At 42.8% G+C, this 21,070-nt stretch overlaps 1 protein-coding gene across 11 annotated transcripts in view; it reads right to left on the reverse strand.

Moving 5' to 3' along the window:
• Positions 1-21,070, reverse strand: part of LOC139391712 (engulfment and cell motility protein 1-like) — a 195,343-nt gene that overhangs the window by 46,621 nt on the left and 127,652 nt on the right. For all 11 annotated transcript variants that reach the window (XR_011629600.1, XR_011629603.1, XR_011629602.1 and 8 more), the window contains one exon: positions 13,676-13,812. Coding sequence is in view for 7 of the 11 variants with exons in the window: in XM_071139199.1 (XP_070995300.1) it covers positions 13,676-13,812 (137 nt within the window). In the remaining 4 variants the exon portion in view is untranslated. The remainder of the gene's footprint in view (positions 1-13,675; positions 13,813-21,070) is intronic.

Below are 21,070 nucleotides of genomic sequence, written 5' to 3' on the forward strand. Positions count from 1 at the left end.
AGACTAGAGAGTAGACTAGAGAAGAGAGTAGACTAAAGAATAGACTAGAGAGTAGACTAGAGAAGAGAGTAGACTAGAGAATAGACTAGAGAAGAGAGTAGACTAGAGAGTAGACTAGAGAAGAGAGTAGAGTAGGATGGGATGTGGTTGTTACCTTTTAGATCTGATATCAAAATCTGGTCTTGATGGAAAAGAAGATTCTGATTTAAAAAGACATCTATTTAAAGAAGAATATGAAAGCATGAAACCCTTGCCTGTCTTTGTAAGGCAACCTCACATTCATAACAGACACAACTAATCAATACAATCATTGTTATGATAATTATTGGGTGAGACTGCTGCTTGTGGGTTCTGCTACAGGGCACATGCATACTGGGTTCTGCTACAGGGCACATGCATACTGGGTTCTGCTATTGGGAACATGCATACTGCTCTAGTCTATGCCTTCTATGACCCACAGACAAACCATGGATGTCACCCATGGTCAAATGATTACACAAGACAAACAGAAGGGCCATGTCCAGAATGACCATCGGTAACATGTTCCATCTCTAAATAGAACTCTGCGCTGCTCCACATGTTTCTGTGTCATAAGGATGACTATAGCCATATGTGCTGATGGGTACATTGTGACTGTTCTCCAGTCTGGAACAGCAGCAGGCCTCTCTTTCTCTCTTCCTCCTTAGTGACAGTCTTCTCCTCTCTACCACCTCTCCTCCTCATCAGTGACAGTCTCCTCCTCTCTACCACCTCTCCCTCTCATCAGTGACAGTCTTCTCCTCTCTACCACCTCATCAGTGAAAGTCTCCTCCTCTCTACCACCTCTCTTCCTCATCAGTGACAGTCTCCTCCTCTCTACCATCTCTCCTCCTCATCAGTGACAGTCACCTCTCTACCACCTCATCAGTGACAGTCTCCTCTCTACCACCTCTCCTCCTCATCAGTGACAGTCTCCTCCTCTCTATCACATCTCCTCCTCATCAGTGACAGTCTCCTCCTCTCTACCACCTCATCAGTGACAGTCTCCTCCTCTCTACCACCTCTCTTCTTCATCAGTGACAGTCTCCTCTCTACCACCTCTCCTCCTCATCAGTGACAGTCTCCTCCTCTCTACCACCTCTCTTCTTCATCAGTGACAGTCTCCTCTCTACCACCTCTCCTCCTCATCAGTGACAGTCTTCTCCTCTGTTCCACCTCTCCTCCTCATCAGTGACAGTCAACTCTCTACCACCTCATCAGTGACAGTCACCTCCACTCTACCACCTCTCCTCCTCAGTGAGTCTCCTCTCTACCACCTCTCCTTCTCATCAGTGACAGTCTCCTCTCTACCACCTCTCCTTCTCATCAGTGACAGTCTCCTCTCTACCACCTCTCTTCCTCATCAGGGATAGTCTCCTCCTCTCTACCACCTCTCATCCTCATCAGTGACAGTCTCTTCCTCGCTACCACCTCTCCTCCTCATCAGTGACAGTCTCCTCTCTTACCACCTCTCCTCCTCATCAGGGACAGTCTCCTCCTCTCTACCACCTCTCCTCCTCAGTGACAGTCTCCTCTCTACCACCTCTCCTTCTCAGTGACAGTCTCTACTCTACCACCTCTCCTCCTCATAATTGACAGTCTCCACTCTACCACATCTCCTCCTCATTAGGGATAGTCTCCTCCTCTCTACCACCTCTCATCCTCATCAGTGACAGTCTCCTCTTCTCTACCACTTCTCCTCCTCATCAGTGACAGTCTCCTCCTCTCTACCACTTCTCCTCCTCATCAGTGACAGTCTCCTCCTCTCTACCACTTCTCCTTCTCAGTGACAGTCTCCTCTCTACCACCTCTCCTCCTCATAATTGACAGTCTCCACTCTACCACCTCTCCTCCTCATCAGTGACAGTCTCCTCTTCTCTACCACTTCTCCTCCTCATCAGTGACAGTCTCCTCCTCTCTACCACTTCTCCTCTTCATCAGTGACAGTCTCCTCCTCTCTACCACTTCTCCTTCTCAGTGACAGTCTCTTCTCTACCACCTCTCCTCCTCATAATTGACAGTCTCCACTCTACCACATCTCCTCCTCATTAGGGATAGTCTCCTCCTCTCTACCACCTCTCATCCTCATCAGTGACAGTCTCCTCCTCTCTACCACCTCTCCTCCTCATCAGTGACAGTCTCCTCCTCTCTACCACTTTTCCTCCTCATCAGTGACAGTCTCACCCTCTCTACCACTTCTCCTTCTCAGTGACAGTCTCCTCTCTACCACCTCTCCTCCTCATAATTGACAGTCTCCACTCTACCACCTCTCCTCCTCATCAGGGATAGTCTCCTCCTCTCTACCACCTCTCATCCTCATCAGTGACAGTCTCCTCCTCTCTACCACTTCTCCTCCTCATCAGTGACAGTCTCCTCTCTACCACCTCATCAGTGACAGTCTCCTCCTCTCTACCACCTCTCCTCCTCATCAGTGACAGTCTCCTCCTCTCTGCCATCTCTCCTCCTCATCAGTGACAGTCTCCTCTCTACCACCTCATCAGTGACAAATCTCTTCTTCATCAGTGACAGTCACCTCCTCATCACTGACAGTCTGCTCCTCTCTACCACCTCTCATCCTCATCAGTGACAGTCTCCTCCTCTCTACCACCTCTCCTCCTCATCAGGGACAGTCTCCTCTTCTCTTCCTCCTCAGTGAGACACTCCTCCCCTCATCAGTGACAGTCTCCTCCTCTCTTCCTCTTCTCCTCCTCCGCTCTCCCTCTCCTCCTCTGTGAGATACTCTCCTCTTCCTCAGTGAGACAGTCTCCTCCTCTCTTCCTCTGTGAGACCAGGCACGTGTACAGATAGGGCCCTTTCTGTACAGGGAACAGGCCCTTTTTCCCCCCAGTATCCAAAGTGCCCTTTTGGGTGGTGGTATAATTTCCCCAAAAACATGTATCCTTTTTTTGGGTCATTGCTGTTCTAAACCCACTGCCTGCAAGTTGTGGTTAAATTCACCCGCCCCAGACTAATCTAGTAATACAGCTAGCCATTTTGTCAACTGTAACATATTGAAGCCTAAGGATTCTGCTGAATAACAACATTATTAGTAATCATCAGTGATTACCATGCTTTCTTTACTGGCTTATTTAGGGAATGGTAAGCTATAGTAAAGTATTTATATTTATTATGGATCCCCATTAGCTGCTGCTCTTCCTGGGGTCTTGCAAAATAAAGGCAGTTATACAATTTAAAACATTACAATACATTCACAACAGATTTCACAACACATTAAGTGTGTGCCCTCAGGCCCCTACTCTACTACCACATATCTACAACACAAAATCCATGTGTATAGTGCGTATGTTATCATGTGTGTGTATGCACGTTCTGTGCCTGTTTGTGTTGCTTCACAGTCCCCACTGTACCAAAGGTGTATTTGCATCTTTTTAAAAAACCTCTAGTGACTCCCAAATCCGCAACTAATTAGCATAACGCAGCGGACATAAATATCCCTAGAAAATATTCCTATTCATGAAAATCACAAATGAAATATATTGAGACACAGCTTAGCCTTTTGTTAATCACCCTGTCATCTCAGATTTTCAAAATATGCTTTACAGCCAACGCTAGACAAGCATTTGTGTAAGTTTATTGATAGCCTAGCATAGCATTATGCCTTGCTAGCAGCAGGCAACCTTGTCACGGAAATCAGAAAAGCAATCAAATTAAATTGTTTACCTTTGATGAACTTCAGATGTTTTCACTCACGAGACTCCCAGGTAGATAGCCAAAGTTAATTTTTTCCCAAAATATTATTTTTGTAGGCGAAACAGCTCCGTTTGTTCTTCACGTTTGGCTGAGAAATCGCCCAGAAATTGCGGTCACCACAACGCCGAAAAATATTCCAAATTAGCTCCATAATATCGACAGAAACATGGCAAACGTTGTTTAGAATCCATCCTCAAGGTGTTTTTCTAATATCTATTCGATAATATATCCGTCGGGACAATTCGTTTTTCTCTAGGAACGATTGGAGTAATGGCTAACTCTGTATTTTATGCGAGAATCTCTCTCGGAGCCACCATGTGACCACTTACGCAATGTGGCCGCCTTCGGCTATTCTTTAACACAAATGCGTAAAACTACGTAACAATGTTGCAGACACCTTGGGGAATATGTAGAAAGCGTAAGCTCGTTGATGGTACATTCACAGCCAAATAGGGAGTCATTGGAACACAGCGCTTTCAAAACCTGGGGCACTTCCGGATTGGATTTTTCTCAGGCTTTCGCCTGCAACATCAGTTCTGTTATACTCACAGACAATATCTTTACAGTTTTGGAAACGTTAGTGTTTTTTATCGAAAGCTGTCAATTATATGCATATTCTAGCATATTTTCCTGACAAAATATCCCGTTTAAAACGGGAATGTTTTTTTTCCAAAAATGAAAATACTGCCCCCTAGCACCAAGAGGTTATTAAAAAAAAATCACATTTTACTGCTGGCATGAGTTACTTGATGTGGAATAGAGTTCCATGTAGTCATGGCTCTATGTAGTACTGTGTGCCTCCCATAGTCTGTTCTGGACTTGGGGACTGTGAAGAGACATCTGGTGACATGTCTTGTGGGGTATGCATGGGTGTCCGAGCTGTGTGCCAATAGTTCAAACAGACAGCTCGGTGCATTCAACATGTCAATTACAAATACGGGATGTGATGAAGTCAATCTCTCCTCCACTTTCAGCCAGGAGAGATTGACATTCATATTATTAATGCCAGCTCTCTGTGTACATCCAAGAGCCAGTCGTGCTGCCCTGTTCTGAGCCAATGGCAATTTTCCTAAGTCCCTCTTTGTGGTACCTGACCACACGACTGAACAGAAGTTCAGGTGCAACCAAACTAGGGCCTGTAGGACCTGCCTTGTTGATAGTGTTGTTAAGAAGGCTTTATGGAGAACAGACTTCTCCCCATCTTAGCTACTGTTGTATCAACAGTTTACAATCCTGGGTTACTCCAAGCAGTTTAGTCACCTCAACTTTGCTCAATTTCAACATGATTTATTACAAGATTTAGTTGAGGTTTAGTGAATGATTTGTCTCAAATACAATGCTTTTAGTTTTAAATATTTAGGACTAACTTATTCCTTGCCACCCATTCTGAAACTAACTGCAGCTCTTTGTTAAGTGTTGAAGTAATTTCAGTCGCTGTAGTAGCTGACATGTATAGCGTTGAGTCATCTGCATACATAGACACACTGGCTTTACTCAAAGCCAGTGTGGCATGTCGTTAGTAAAGACTGAAAAAAGTAACGGGACTAGACAGCTGCCCTGGGGAATTCCTGATTCTACCTGGATTATGTTGAAGACTTCCATTAAAGAACATCCTCTGTGTTCTGTTAGACAGTTAACACTTCATCCACAATATAGCAGGGGGATGAAAAGTCATAACACATACGTTTTTCCAGCAGCAGACTATGATCGATAATGTCTAAAGCTGCACTGAAGTCGAACAAAACAGCCCCCACAAATCTTTTATCATCAATTTCTCTCAGCCAATCATCAGTAATTTGTGTAAGTGCTGTGCTTGTTGAATGTCCTTCCTTATAAGCGTGCTGAAAGTCTGTGGTCAATTTGTTTACTTTAAAATAGCATTGTATCTGGTTTAACACTTTTTAATTTGTTTACATCATCTTCCAACGCCCCTGGGATAATCTACTTCTGCTGAAGCATTATGACAACTCAACGACACAATGGTAGGGATTAACTGAGCTGTGCTTGGGTCATTGATAAGTCATTGTCTCAATTATAATTCAATGAAAGGATCCAGGAACCAAATGATTTGGGTGGATCCCATCCTCCTTATAATACAAGCTTTGTTTCCAGAAGGTATCAAAATTGTCAATGAATGTTACACCCACAGAGCTGCAGTATTCTGGTAGTCAGTTATAGAGGGATAAAAGTCTGTTGAACCGTTCAATGCCACGATTTAGGGAGGGCAGAGGGACAGATATTATGGTGCGTAATAAAGTTTATAGTAATTGTAGGCTACAGTATTTCTCATTTTCTTCTATTAATTTGCTCTCATTCCTGGCTTATTTAGGAAGTGTAGATCAGCAGCTGTATCCCTGAAGTGACCTTCAGCATCCCTGCTCCTCAATACTTCATCCACTGAATCAAAGCTTCATTCAGGTAGGATACATAGTGGCAACAATGGAGTTGGGTTGGGTATAGTCATGGTAGGCTACAGTATTTCTCACAATCTTGTATTTTGACTGGAATTGTGTTGGTCATTGTGAAATAGTGCAGCAGTTCAAAATAGTTGTGCAAAATGCTTTACTCAGAGTTGTGTATGTTATTATTTGTATTATTTTGTTTCGTTCTTAGTAACGTGAATAAGACTTAAGCATTTGAAACTAAGGGTTATTTATTTTTCATTTGATTTGCCATTAAGATGTGGCCATCTATTCCTTTTCTGTAAATAAATAATCTAATTAATAATTACTCAATGAGTTTATGACCGTGGTTCGGGGTTGCCCTGTTTAATAGTTAGGGCACATGCCCCCCAAAAGATCTGTGAACGACCCTCAGTGACACAGTCTCCTCCTCTTCTCCTGTCTTCACCGTCTACACAAACACCAGGGACATGAGGGATGGTAAGGAGGGAGGGAGGAATAATCGATCCTTATTCAATCAGGAACCACTCTCATCTTGTCAAGAGAAAGTGGTGTGTTTGATTGGATATTAAAATTCCTGGCCCCAGAGGTGTGAATGTGAGTGTGTGTGATTCATTCTCAGCAGATCCGTGTGTAGCATCAGTTCCGTTGGAGAAGGGTGCCAAAGACAATTGGCCCCGGGGCCTCAAATCTGTGCGTAAACCATGCGTGGGATCATTTCCACGCAAAGCGTGAGATTTATAAATATGAACATTTTCTTGAGAGTGTGCAGAAATTTACACACAGCCATGACCATGGGTAGGCATAATGCCAAATGGTGGAATATGGGAACAAACTGCTTGTCAAGTATAGAATGGCAAAAATATATGTTGAAAATGTGTGAAATTGTGAGAGTAATAATTCAATAATTTTTCGACTTCATTGTATTTCCATTGTGAATTCATGCAACATATCTTGACATGCATTATCATTTGACCACATCAGTGCATTTGTTACAATAATAATCCATATAAAGTCCAGTCATTTGTTAAATGAGAGGTGGGTGTGAAAATGAAACCAGGGCATACACAGCTTCAGGAGCCAACAGATGGTTAGTTAATTAATCAAAGTAAATATATAGGACCCTAGAATGCCCTTCAAGCCAATCAGAAACAAGTATTCAACAATGCCATGGTATACAGTGCATTCGGGAAGTATTCAAACCCCTGGACCTTGTCCATATTTTGTTCCGTTACAGCCTTATTGTAAAATTGCTACATTTTTATTAATCATAAATCTACAGACAATACCACATAATGACAAAGCAAAAACTGGATGCTACAAGCTTGGAACTCTGTCAGGTTGGATGGGGAGTGTTGCTGCACAGCTATTTTCAGGTCTCTCCAGAGATGTCCGATCGATCGGGTTCAAGTCTGGGCTCTAGATGGGCCAAGGACATTCAGAGACTTGTCCCGAAGCCACTCCTGCGTTGTCTTGGCTGTGTGCTTAGGGTCGTTGTCCTGTTGGAAGATCAACCTTTGCCCCACGTCTGATGTCCTGAGCGCTCTTGAGCAGGTTTTCATCAAGGATTTCTCTGTACCTTGCTCCGTTTATCTTTGCCTCGATCCTGACTAGTCTCCCAGTACCTGCCACTGAAAAACATCCCCACAGCATGATACTGCCACCACCATTATTCACCATTGGCATGGTGCCAGGTTTCCTCCAGACATTCTGGCCAAAGAGTTCAATCTTGGTTTCATCAGAACAGAGAATCTACTGGTGTAGTGCTGCAGAGATGGTTGCAGAGATGGTTGTCCTTCTGGAAGGTTCTCCCATCTCCACAGAGGAACTCTAGAGCTATGTTAAGAGTGACCGTCGGGTTCTTGGTCACCTCCCTGACCAAGGCCCTTCTCCCCTGATTGCTTATTTTGGCCGGGCAGTTTGGTGGTTCCAAACTTCTTCCATTTAAGAACGATGGAGGCCACTGTGTTCTTGGGGACCTTCAGTGCTGCAGAAAAAGTTTGGTACCCTTTCCCAGTTCTGTGCCTCGACACAATCCTGTCTCAGAGCTCTATGGCCAATTCCTTCGACCTCATGGCTTGGTTTTTGATCTGACATGCACTGTCAACTGTGGGACCTTATATAGACAGGTGTGTGCTTTTCCAAATCATGTCCAATCAATTTAATTTACCACAGGTGGACTCCAGTCAAGTTGTAGAAACATCTCAAGGACGATCAATGGAAACAGGATGCATCTGAGCTCAACTTCGAGTCTCATAGCAAAGGGTCTGAATAGTTACATAAATAAGGTATTTCTGTCTAAAAATGTATATATAAAGTTGCAAACATTTCTAAAAACCTGTTTTCACTGTGTCATTATGGGGTGTGTAGTTTGCAGAATTATTTTTTTTTAAATACATTTTATAATAAGGCTGTAACAAAACAAAAATCTGGAAATAGTCTAGGGGTCTGAATACTTTTCGAAGGCACTTTAAATAGGGATATTTCACAGAAAGCATAAACAGTACATTTATGCCAAGTTATTTACACATAATCTGTTCTTATCTGGCCATGAAAAAGAGCGCCATATCTTTCGGAGTCCATCCCTATAAGGTGTTTCACTTTTTTTTGATGGTTCTGTAAAGGTTTGGTACATCAGCCTTTCTTTCTACACTTTTTTGATGGCTTATCATGCTGGCTAACAAAACCTGAAAGGATCAATTCCGCATCACGTCTACAGCAGGGCAATGCTGACCAACACCCAGTATACCGTCTACCAACTGCTCCTGACCAACAGACGCAACCCCAGCACAAGCACTGTGTCTCGAAATAAATAAAACAGGCAGCCAGCTCACTCCTGGCAAAGAGGAGCGGGGACACTAACATGCTGAATGAGCGCTTATCCTCAATTATAAAGTCACCTTCAGGCAGTATAGTACAGTATACATCCTAATATGACAGGGTGGTACGGAATGGCTGAGAGCAGAGTATAGAGGGGGAATACATCACAGGGCTTTGTGAGATGGTGAGATTGGTCAGCATTACAAGGCCTAAGTTGTCAAAAAACACATACAGACTGTGCTGTTTCAGGAGAGATGGGTTCCTGCCTTCACTGCAATGTTACACAGCGTGTGTGCGTCCCAAATGGTACCCTATTCCACATATAGTGCACTACTTAGTGACCAGAGCACTATATAGGGAATAGGATGCCATTTGGGACACAGACAATGACTCACACCCTGATGCTTCAAAACAAGACAGGGTGTTGAAGCTACAGTGGAGCTTGGTGGTTAGTCAATACTGTACAAACTACAACAAATAATACATCTAGTCCGACAGCCATTTCAGGATCTTCTGAAAACAGCAAGTCTACCATTCTGCAGTTCATTTGACAACAGGAAAAAAGAGAATGTTCATGTGATGCTGTGATAGAATACTGCTCTGATTGGCTTGGGTTTCCAATATCACCACGCAAGTTTACATTTTCTTTGCAATCCGACAGTCCGGCAAAGAAACCCACAGACACAGTGACTGAATCAGACTTCTTCAGACACAGCGACTGAATCAGACTTCTTCAGACACAGCGACTGAATCAGACTTCTTCAGAAACAGCGACTGAATCAGACTTTTTCAGACACAGCGACTGAATCAGACTTCTTCAGACACAGCGACTGAATCAGACTTCTTCAGACACAGCGACTGAATCAGACTTCTTCAGACACAGCGACTGAATCAGACTTCTTCAGACAGTGACTGAATCAGACTTCTTCAGACACAGCGACTGAATCAGACTTCTTCAGACACAGCGACTGAATCAGACTTCTTCAGACACAGCGACTGAATCAGACTTCTTCAGACACAGCGACTGAATCAGACTTTTTCAGAAGTATGTGTTGAAAATAAATGTTTTCATCTGAATAAAACAGCACCGTCTGCCTGTTACTGAAGCCAGGAGTTCAATGAGCAGTGAGACCAACCGATGGAGGAATCCAATGTGTATTTCATGTCAGACAACAACGATGACAAATAAAATTTGATTTGACATTGAGAAATGCATTTCCATGAATGCTTCCCAAATGGCACCCTATTCCCTTTGTAGTGCACTACTTTTGATGGGCTTTGGTAAAAGGTAGTGCACTATGTAGGGAATAGGGTGCTATTTGGGACAGCTTTTTGACTATGCATCTTAATTCATTTTTGAAAATTGAGCTTGGCTTTATATAGGCACTACAGCAGCGCCTTCATTATAAAAAATGTCATGCAGTACGCAAGCCAAGCCTTATGATGTGTGATTATCATAATTGCAATTGCATTACTGCCCGACACTGAGATATGTCCAGACTAGAACCCACCACTCCACATGAAATAGTGACATCACAAACTCTTACAGAATCACATGCTTTCTTATTCCTGTACATTATAATTAAGCAGTAAGGCCCGAGGGGGTGTGGTATATGGTCAATATACCACACCTAAGGACTGTTCTTGTGCACAACGCACCACAGAGTGCCTGGATACAGCCCTTTGCCGTGGTATATTGGCCATATTCCACAAACCCCATAGGTGCCTTATTGCTATTATAAACTGGTTATAAACGTAATTAGAGCAGTAAAAATAAATGTTTTGTCATACAGTCTGATATACCACAGCTGTCAGCCAATCAGCATTCAGGGCTCGAACCACCCAGTTTATAATGACATTTTAGTCATTTAGCTATAGCCCTTTACACTCATACCGGTATACGGGTTGAAAATGACAGTTGGGCACTGATAAACCTCTAAATTGGAACGCAGTGGCTGTACAGTAAGTAACATGCTATGCATGACGTCAGAGCTCTGGCTCTGTGCTTCACAGCTCTGTATGGGTTTTGACTGACAAATTATGACTTTACGTATTTTAAAAGATGAAATGTTGAGGATTATAATGAATACTGCTTTGATGTCATAGAAGAAAGCCAAACACCTGTGAGTCCAAATGTGCACTTCACATTTCCATATCATAAAACTCATGTCAGATACAGTGTCAATGTTTATGATCACTATGTTTGATGTACGGAGATATACCGTTGGGTGTTCTGAACAGAATGAACCTATGTTTGTATATTGTGAAGAAAATGTACTGCATCACACACACCTGAATGCACTCATATCTATGCGCACCAAAAATACAAATCGGTTTCCCTGAATTGCATTGTGAAAGCCTAACAATGTAATATCGTATTTTATAACTTAGCTAGTCATGTTGCTAATAGAACCAGCTTTCAAATGATGCCCACCTGACCCAGATTACTTAAAAAACAACAGTAATTGTGTGATGGCGGGGATGCAGGGTTGTGTTCCAAACAAAACTACAAGCGCGTTTCCTCTAGTACCTCAACGGCACAGCCAGAAGAGCTGAAAAAAAATCACCTTATAGTGTAAGGCACTTCTTTAGGTCTGCTCTTCCACACCAGATTCAACCAATCAAGGTCCTAAGGCGCAGCTGATTAGTAGAATTACAGAGCTAATATAATAACAATAATCATTTAGTAGACGCTTTTATCCAAAGCAACTTACAGTCATGTGTGAATACAGTTGAAGTCAGAAGTTTACATACACCTTAGCCAAATACATTTAAACTCAGTTTTTCACAATTCCTGACATTTAATCCAAATAAAAATTCACTATCTTAGGTCAGTTAGGATCAACACTTTATTTTAAGAATGTGAAATGTCAGAACAATAGTACAGAGAATTACTTATTTCAGCTTTTATTTCTTTCATCACATTCCCAGTGGGTCAGAAGTTTACATACACTCAATTAGTATTTGGTAGCATTTCCTTTAAATTGTTTAACTTGGGTCAAACGTTTTTGGTAGCCTTCCAAAAGCTTCCCACAAAAAGTTGGGTGAATTTTGTCCCATTCCTCCTGACAGAGCAGGTTTAACTGAGTCAGGTTTGTAGGCCTCCTTGCTCGCACAAACTTTTTCAGTTCTGCCCACAAATCTTCTATAGGATTGAGGTCAGGGCTTTGTGATGGCCACTCCAATACCTTGACTTTGTTGTCCTTAAGCTATTTTGCTACAACTTTGGAAGTATGCTTGGGGTCAATGTCCATTTGGAAGACCCATTTGCGACCAAGCTTTAACTTCCTGACTGATGTCTTGAGATGTTGCTTCAATATATCAAAATAATTTTCCATCCTCGTGATGCCATCTATTTTGTGAAGTGCACCAGTCCCTCCTGCAGCAAAGCGCCCCCACAACATGATGCAGCCACCCCCCTGCTTCACGGTTGAGATGGTGTTCTCCGTCTTGCAAGCCTCCCCCTATTTCCTCCAAACATAACGATGGTCATTATGTCCAAACAGACTAGAGGACTAGAGGACATTTCTCCAAAAAGTACAAAAGTATGATCTTTGTCCCCATGTACAGTTGCAAACCGTAGTCTGGCTTTTTTGTGGCGGTTTTGGAGCAGTGGCTTCTTCCTTGCTGAGCGGCCTTCCAGGTTATGTCGATATAGGACTGATTTTACTGTGGATATAGATGCTTTTGTACCCATGATTTTCCCATGATGTCAAGCAAAGAGGCACTGAGTTTGAAGGTGGACCTTGAAATACATCCACAGGTACCCTTCCAATTGACTCAAATTATGTCCAGTAGCCTATCAGAAGCTTCTAAAGCCATGACATAATTTTCTGGAATTTACCAAGCTGTTTGATGGCACAGTCAACTTAGTGTATGTAAACTTCTGACCCACTGGAATTGTGACAGAGTGAATTATAAGTGAAATAATCTGTCTGTAAACAATTGTTGGAAAAATGACTTGTGTCATGCACAAAGTAGATGTCCTAACCAACTTGCCAAAACTATAGTTTGTTAACAAGAAATTTGTGGAGTGGTTGAAAAACGAGTTTTAATGACAGCAACCTAAGTGTATGTAAACTTTCGACTTGAACTGTACATGTTTGTGTGGGTGGTTCCAGCACTCACAATCTTTAAAAAATATCATAATGATTTACTGAATATTTAAAAAACATACAATATACATGCAGTGAAGCCGCTCGACATTTACATCACATCACATTAGTCATCTAACAGCCTCCCATCCAGAGCGAGTATACAGACGCAACCGGGGTCAACGCCCTGCTCAAGGGCACGTCCTCAGAGCGATACACAGAAGCAACCAGGGTCAACGCCCTGCTCAAGGGCACGTCAACAGATCTCCCACCAGCCCTCCAAGATCTCCCCCACAATTCCCCAAGAGCTGCCCCTCACAATCTTAGCAACGCAAGTCGTCATGCTCTATCAACCGAGCCACAGACGACCATGTGTTTTTAATTATATTAGAGCTGAAATCCTACAGTAGCTAACCCTCCTTTAAGGAATAAACATTACCCTTTCGAAAATCAAATTGATATAGGCTTAAAGTTAACTCTCTGGGGTGAAGTTTCACCTACTGTAGGTACAGATCTAGGATCAGCTTCCTCTCCCTTATCCTAACCTTAACCATTAGCGGGGAGAAATGCTAACTGATCCAAGATCAGCATCTAGGGGCAACTTCCCCCTACCGCAAAGTCCACCCTCACCTTGTTGAAGTCTTCGCTGGTGGCCCTCATCTCCTTCCAGGTCTTGTTGAGCAGCTGGATGCAGATGCAGAAGAACTCCTCAAAGGAGCGGTCGTGGGTGAAGAACATGGGGTGGAAGTCATGGCAGTTCTCACTGGCTGTAAAGACAGAGGAACAGAGGAGAAAGGAAGTAAGCCTTGTGTTTGAGAGACACATTGACTGTTCTCCCTCAGAGATTTTGAAAATTGGAGGTTTTCCCCCTACCAGAGATTTTGGACAGTGGATGTTTGGATGCTTAAGTGGGAAAAGCACTCTGCCAATTTCTAAAGATTTTGCAACAATTACAGTTTGACTAACAAATGCTCAAGTTCAGAGTTGCATTTTTAGGTCTTAATGCAGTATCAGGGCATACAAGGTTTAAAGAGCTGAGACTGAACCATCAATTATTATGAAGATCTCTTGCATGATAATCTATACATACATAAGATTATGAGAACAAAGAAGACTGAACTCCCTCCGGTCCTCTTATGGTTATCAAACCAAGACTAAATAACCCTTCGCCTGGCATTGAGGCAATTAGCAAACACATACTGCACACTTGTATTTTAGACTCTATTTTCACTTGTTTTTAATTTGACTGACGTTGTATCCATACATTCCAGTGTCTAAGACTGCCATGTGAGTATTGGAAAGGTGAATTTGAACTGTAGTTTACTTCTACCTCTAAGGTTACACCCTCAAATGGTACCCTTATTCCCTATAAAGTGCACTACTTTTGACCAGTGGGGACACACTTCATTTAGTCAGCTACTGAGTCAGTGGTATAAGATCCATCAGTAAAGAGATTCCCCATGGGTCCAGATATACCGTAGCTATACAAGAAACATGTTGCCTCTCTGATAAACTAAGACACTTCCATCCTGTTGAATATAGAATGACAGCTCATAAGGGGTGGTGATACACACGTGGTTCACGTTTCAGCCATACTTCAATAGAGTGACTCCTCACGAAACCAACACAAAAAGAGACCCGGATCTGGGGATTTTCACAATGTCATCTATAGAATGGCACTTTGGAGGAAGGATTGTTGACATATATTTGACATAAATCTAAAAGCATAATTGAGAAATAATTGATCAAAGTTGGCATATCTATGACATTTTGGCCTCACACCAACAGCGTGACCAACAAAAACAACGTTAAAATGCATTTTGGTACATCAGAAGTACATTCCTATCCGATGGAACGCTGCGTTTGCCTTGCAGCATTGCGTTCCAGAGGCAGTTGCAGTGCATTCTGTGTGGTGCATACGTTGGATTTGACGAACGTATTAATCAGATTGTATGTGTAGACGGCTTGACAGAAATAGTAGCAGAATGAATGTTCAACTTTGGTTGCACACATATCCAGATGATGCTGTAGGTGTGTTCGAGGCATTACCCTTCTTTAAAACTCTATAATGTTTCATCTGTAGGTGCAACAAAGCAAACATTGGTGTCATATGAAGCTTTCCCGCTTGCTCTGTAATACAAGGGGTATTTTGATTTCAATAAAACATTATAGTATGTTAATTTATGAATATTGAACATTTAAAATGTTGGATTTGGCAAATGTTTTAATATTTTGTAAAAACCTAGGGTAGCCTAGTGGTTAGAGCATTGGGCCAGTAACTGAAAGGTTGCTAGATCGAATCCCCGATTCTGTCGTTCTGCCCCTGAAAAAGGCAGTTAATCAACTGTTCCTAGCCCGTCATTGTAGATAAGAATTTGTTCTTAACTGACTTGCCTAGTTAAAAAAACATTAAATAAAATAAAATATATCCCAGAGTGGGATCCCTGCTAGTTTTAAAGTTATGGCCCATTTTATATGGAGAAATTGGCATGGTATCATTGCACATCCTGCAAATCACCAGCAGAGGTAGGGCTGGGCAAAATGCATTGGGCTTGTTTTGAGCAGACTTTCGCGAAACTGACACCTATCGCTTCGCCTCTTCCTCCCTGTTCAAACACACACACCAAGCCCCTCCCCCTGCCACTCACAACAACAAAGATGAGAGATCACGTCTTCCTCTCTGACAAGCGGTTTCAACTCGCTATTTGTATTTGAGACTTGGTCCAACAGAATCGGTCATATGGACACCGAAACATTATTTTACTGTAATAGAGAAGTTAACCGATTACAAATACTAACATAACCTTTCTAACGACACTCTTTTCATGTCTCAACTACTCAAATTGCATGCAGAGCAGACACTACTACAAGGCTCAGTTTGTCACGCGTGGCATTGCGGTACCATGTACTAGTAGAAGCATTTTAGCCAAAGACGGTTATACTAGCCGTCTAGTCTGTGTTTTATAAATGTGCAATAAGTATAAAACACAATTATATAAGGAATTGGCAACTAGTTTTCACTCTGAGAAATAAGGTAGGGCCACTTGATTTAAACATCTGAACGAAGTAGACAGGCTTGTACGCTGTTCAAACAGTTGGAGATAGACAGAAATAACTGTTCTGCCTTGTTAGCTAGCAAATAGATCCAAGTTGGCAAAACTTGAAATAGAAAGATTCCTATAAAGATTAGCTGGCTACTCACTAGAACGTGGGCATGTGGGCTTGTGTAAAAAAAAAAAAGCAGGTTAAACTATTTTGACAAAATAACTTCATTATTAGTGGTATAACAGCCTATGTTTAATTTCACAACCCTGAATTCATTTGATTATTGCTGACTGTTTAAAAAGGTAATGTGTGTTTGACCTTCAATTGTACAACAGATTTTTAGGCAATATCGCCCAGCCCTGAGCAGAGGGTGACCATTTTGAATCCATTCTAAAAGTAACAGAGATTCCAATCTGGAATTTTCATTAGCACATAGACTATATTATGTTCAAAAATATATATATAAAAAAAATTGACAAATCAAAAATTATATATTTTCAAATGTTCATGTTTATATATTTCAATATTCCTAAATATTTCCCCCCGATAAAAACACTAGTCATATTAGAGATCAAGCAGTAACGTTTCATACGATTGGTTTGTTGTTGCTTTGTAGCATCTACAGATGAAACATTATGTAGTCTAAAAGGAGGCCTTGGTAAAATGTCAGAAATAAGCCAACTTTGATCAATTATTTCTCAATTATGCTTTTAGATACCTGTCAAATATATGTCAACAATCCTTCCTTCCTCTAGGACCATTCTGTAGATTACATTGTGAAAATCCCCAAAAGAATGGTGTTTTTATGTCTGGGTTTCATAAGGAAACTCACTCAATAGCAACATGAGTGACTGACTCATTCCTACACAGTTTGGGCATGTACAGCCATGGGTAGTGTGTGTGTGTGTGTGTGTGTGTGTGTGTGTGCATGTGTATAGTCACTGTTCATGACACCACTTTTCCTTCTGTGACAATAAGAGCCTCAAGGCAGAGGAACTCAACTGTGCACTTCTAAGCCAATAGGACAGGACCCTCTGTTCTCCATATTCCTAGTCTCCCACACACACAGAGAGGACGGAAGGACCATGTTCTTTAAATGGGACAGGAGGGTTTGGTTCATTCAGTTACATTTCACATTTATCTCCAGTCCCTTGTCTGGTTGCATGTGCCAGATCAGATGGCAGCTTTCTCTTCAGAAATAAATACCCCTGGTTATTCTTGAGGGACAGGGTTCCCTAGCCTGCCTGCCAACAGACACCCACGTCCATCACAGTTCACAATGGAACATTTTCAAATTAGCCATACCATGGGCTTTTTCCATTTGTTAACACTTCCACCAGACACACCTAGAACACAAACACATAGCTGTCTTCTACTGTGTGACAGGATGATGTCTGCACCCTTCTCCCTATACAGCGCACTACTTTTGACAATGGGCCCTAGTCAAAAGTAGTGCACCATGGGGAATAGGGTGCCATTTGAGATGCAAATGAAGTCTCTGAATACTACCGTAGTCTGATGGAGGAGGAGCTTCATGTGGAGATTAAAGGGAATTTCTCCCTCATTTCTCCCTCGTTTTCCTAACCCTTTCCCACCTCTTTTCTCCACCTGTCCTCCGCCAAGTGCTTTGTGAATGGTGTGGCCAGACAGCTAATCTAACCGTTTCCTGAGGGAACTCCATTAGACTGTTTTACAGACACTGGGATGGAGAAATCACTGTGCATTTATTGGGTTACCGAATTCATCATAAACTTCCCACTGAGAGTGAAATCTGGTTTCTAAGCTCAGTGCATCTAAATACATCAGCAATTTTGCCACAGTTACACCTTATTAACCGAAGGGAAAAAAATGGCTTCAAGCTATTTCATTACCCACTGATGGTGGCGAGGACTCCTATAGGACTATTTTAGCTGTCTGATGCTTCTGTTTATTAGCATTTAATGCTTTCGAAGCTTTGAAATCACCATGGAGACCAGAGCTTCATGAACGGGTCCCCACAGCAATAACCCAGGGTGTAATGATTGGTAAAAGGTCTTTATGAACGACAGTACACACTCCTCTTTCTCTGTCTTTGAGAGCTGATTGAGGAGCTGCCTTAAGGTAAAGGTCTCTGAGTGGAGCAGCCATTTACAGAGTCTCTAAGCATCACAGCAGGGCGCCCTGCCTCCAACAGGGGCGACAGAATTGCATCGACAACGGTGGAATTGGAAACTTCGGGACATTATGAATGATGCCCACAGGGGCTCTGGGGCTGGTCAGACCGGGTGGGCCTTGATTTGGAGTGATGTGGAAGGGGCTGGTCGGACTGGGTGGGGACCTGATTTGGAGTGATGTGGAAGGGGCTGGTCGGACCGGGTGGGGCCCTGATTTGGAGTGATGTGGAAGGGGCTGTGGGGCTGGTCGGGGCCCTGATTTGGAGTGATGTGAATGTGGGTTGTCCCGATTCCCGGAGAATGAATGGTGCCATTACCGGTAAGTCAGTCAGCTAGGTGAAGAGTAAAGCCAAAACATGCAACACCGTCTGCTTACTCGACAGGAGGACACAGCCTGCATAAAAGGGATTCAATCAGGTGATGGAGGGATGGAGGATGGAAAAAAAGCTGACTCAATGCAGCTGTTTCCCCTGTTGGACAGAGTGGGAGGGGGGTGAGAAGGTGAGGGATGACTGCTGCTCTGGGGGGTTTTACTGATGGGCCGAGCAGGGTGATCAGGGGAAGGAGGTGTGGAGGTGACGGGGAATTAAATGTCAGACTCGCTTTAGACTTTCAGTGAGACAGCAACGGGTGGGTCTCACTACACTGGGCAAGAATGGCTACAGAGCTGCAGTCCTGAAAACAAAAAACAGATTCTAAATGTTGCAGATAGAAATAGAATGAATAGAGCCGACACGATTCATTCCCTATTCCATCTGACAGAAAATAATGTGTTCTACACAATGCTTTTCTATCTGAACATTCAGTAATGATACAGCCTGCCTCCAATTGCCTTCAATAGCGCATGGTCATACCTGAGGTGACATATGCTGGAATGGTCATAACATGTTCATAACGTGGTCATAGCGTGGTAATAGCGTGATCATAGCATCTGAACAACCTGAACTTCGTCTCCATGCAGAGAAGTGTTTTTTCTTTCACGTTGTATTATTCATACTGTTACTCCAAGGTTAACTTCTCCCGAATGGTTACTGATTTACTTGTACAAATTCAAAAACTCTGCATTTTGAATCTGACAAATAATGCTCCCATGCTGAACAAATCATTGAAGTGAGAGAGAATTAAATCTGGGCCGTTCTACGCATGACTAGCAGCATCTAAACATCTATGGTGAGCTACAAATGTGAACTGATAATAACCTTTGCATATACAGACAGAATGGAAAACCGTGATTTGTAAATATAAAGTTTGAATCCCACAGACCCAAATATCTTGGGACATCGGTAGACTCCTTGGCACACAGACAGAGGATGTACAGGGATTGAAATACTTGTATTAAAGCCCAAACACTCTCCTGTATTCTTTGTCCCAAATTCATTAGGCTGAACATGACCTTAATCTGAGATCATTGCATCCTGGCATGGTTATATCACAACTCAACATCATAGGCCAGTGAGTGGACAGGAACAGGACACAACCCCTTCCATCTGTCTAGGACCCCTCAGGGGGACAACAACGTGAGTCACGGGCATGATCTGAGAGAGCAATTGGCTCATGTGACCCCTTCTGAGCATTAATACGGTCTGGACATGTGTGTGTGCTGCTATAAGGAGCTGAAACATAGACCACCAAAAATCCTTACACTGCCAAAGACCCTTACACAGCCAAAGATCCTTACACATTCATAGATCCTTACACCGCAAAAAGACCCTTATACCGCCAAAGACCCTTACACCGCCAAAGATCCTTACACCGCCAAAGACTCTTACACCGCCAAAGACTCTTACACCGCCAAAGATCCTTACACCGCCAAAGATCCTTACACCGCCAAAGATCCTTACACCGCCAAAGATCCTTACACCGCCAAAGATCCTTACAACGCCAAAGACCCTTACACCGCCAAAGATCCTTACACCGCCAAAGACCCTTACACCGCCAAAGATCCTTACACCGCCAAAGATCCTTACACCGCCAAAAATCCTTACACCGCCAAAGATCCTTATGAAAAACACTTTGGATCAGTTGGGATGACAGGTGCACCAACACCAGCAAGCTGGAGGAGGCCAACATAAGCAGCATCCCCACTACTATAATACACCAACTGACACCTCCCGAAACAGATCATGTACTCCTAGTTAAAGGACTGTTCTGATTTAGAATATGTGGACAACTACAAATACCTAGGTGTCTGGTTAGACTAAACTCTCCCTCCAGACTCACATTAAGCATCTCCAATCCTAAATTAAATCTAGAATCGGCTTCCTATTTTGAAACAAAGCCTCCTTCACTCATGCTGCCAAACATACCCTCGTAAAACTGACTATCCTATCGATCCTTGACTTTGGCGATGTCACAAAATAGCCCCCAACACTCTACTCAGCAAATTGGATGCAGTCTATCACAGTGCCATCCGTTTTGTCACCAAAGCCTCATATACTACCCACCACTGCGACCTGTATGCTCTTGTTGGCTGGCCCTCACTTCATATTCGTCACAAAACCCACTGGCTCCAGGTCATCTATAAGTCTATGCTAGGTAAAGCCCTGCCTTATCTCAGCTCACTGGTCACCATAGCAGCACCCACCCGTAGCACGCGCTCCAGCAAGTCTATTTCACTGGTCACCCACAAACCAATTCCTCTTTTAGCCGCCTTTCCTTCCAGTTTTCTGCTGCCATTGACTGGAATGAATTGCAAAAATCACTGAAGCTGGAGACTTATATCTCCCTCACTAACTTTAAGCATCAGCTGTCAGAGCAGCTTACAGATCATTGCACCTGTACATAGCCATTCTGTAAATAGCCCACCCAACTACCTCATCCCCATATT

This window comes from Oncorhynchus clarkii, chromosome 32 (genome assembly GCF_045791955.1).
Source record: "Oncorhynchus clarkii lewisi isolate Uvic-CL-2024 chromosome 32, UVic_Ocla_1.0, whole genome shotgun sequence".
NCBI classification, from domain to species: Eukaryota; Metazoa; Chordata; class Actinopteri; order Salmoniformes; family Salmonidae; genus Oncorhynchus; species Oncorhynchus clarkii.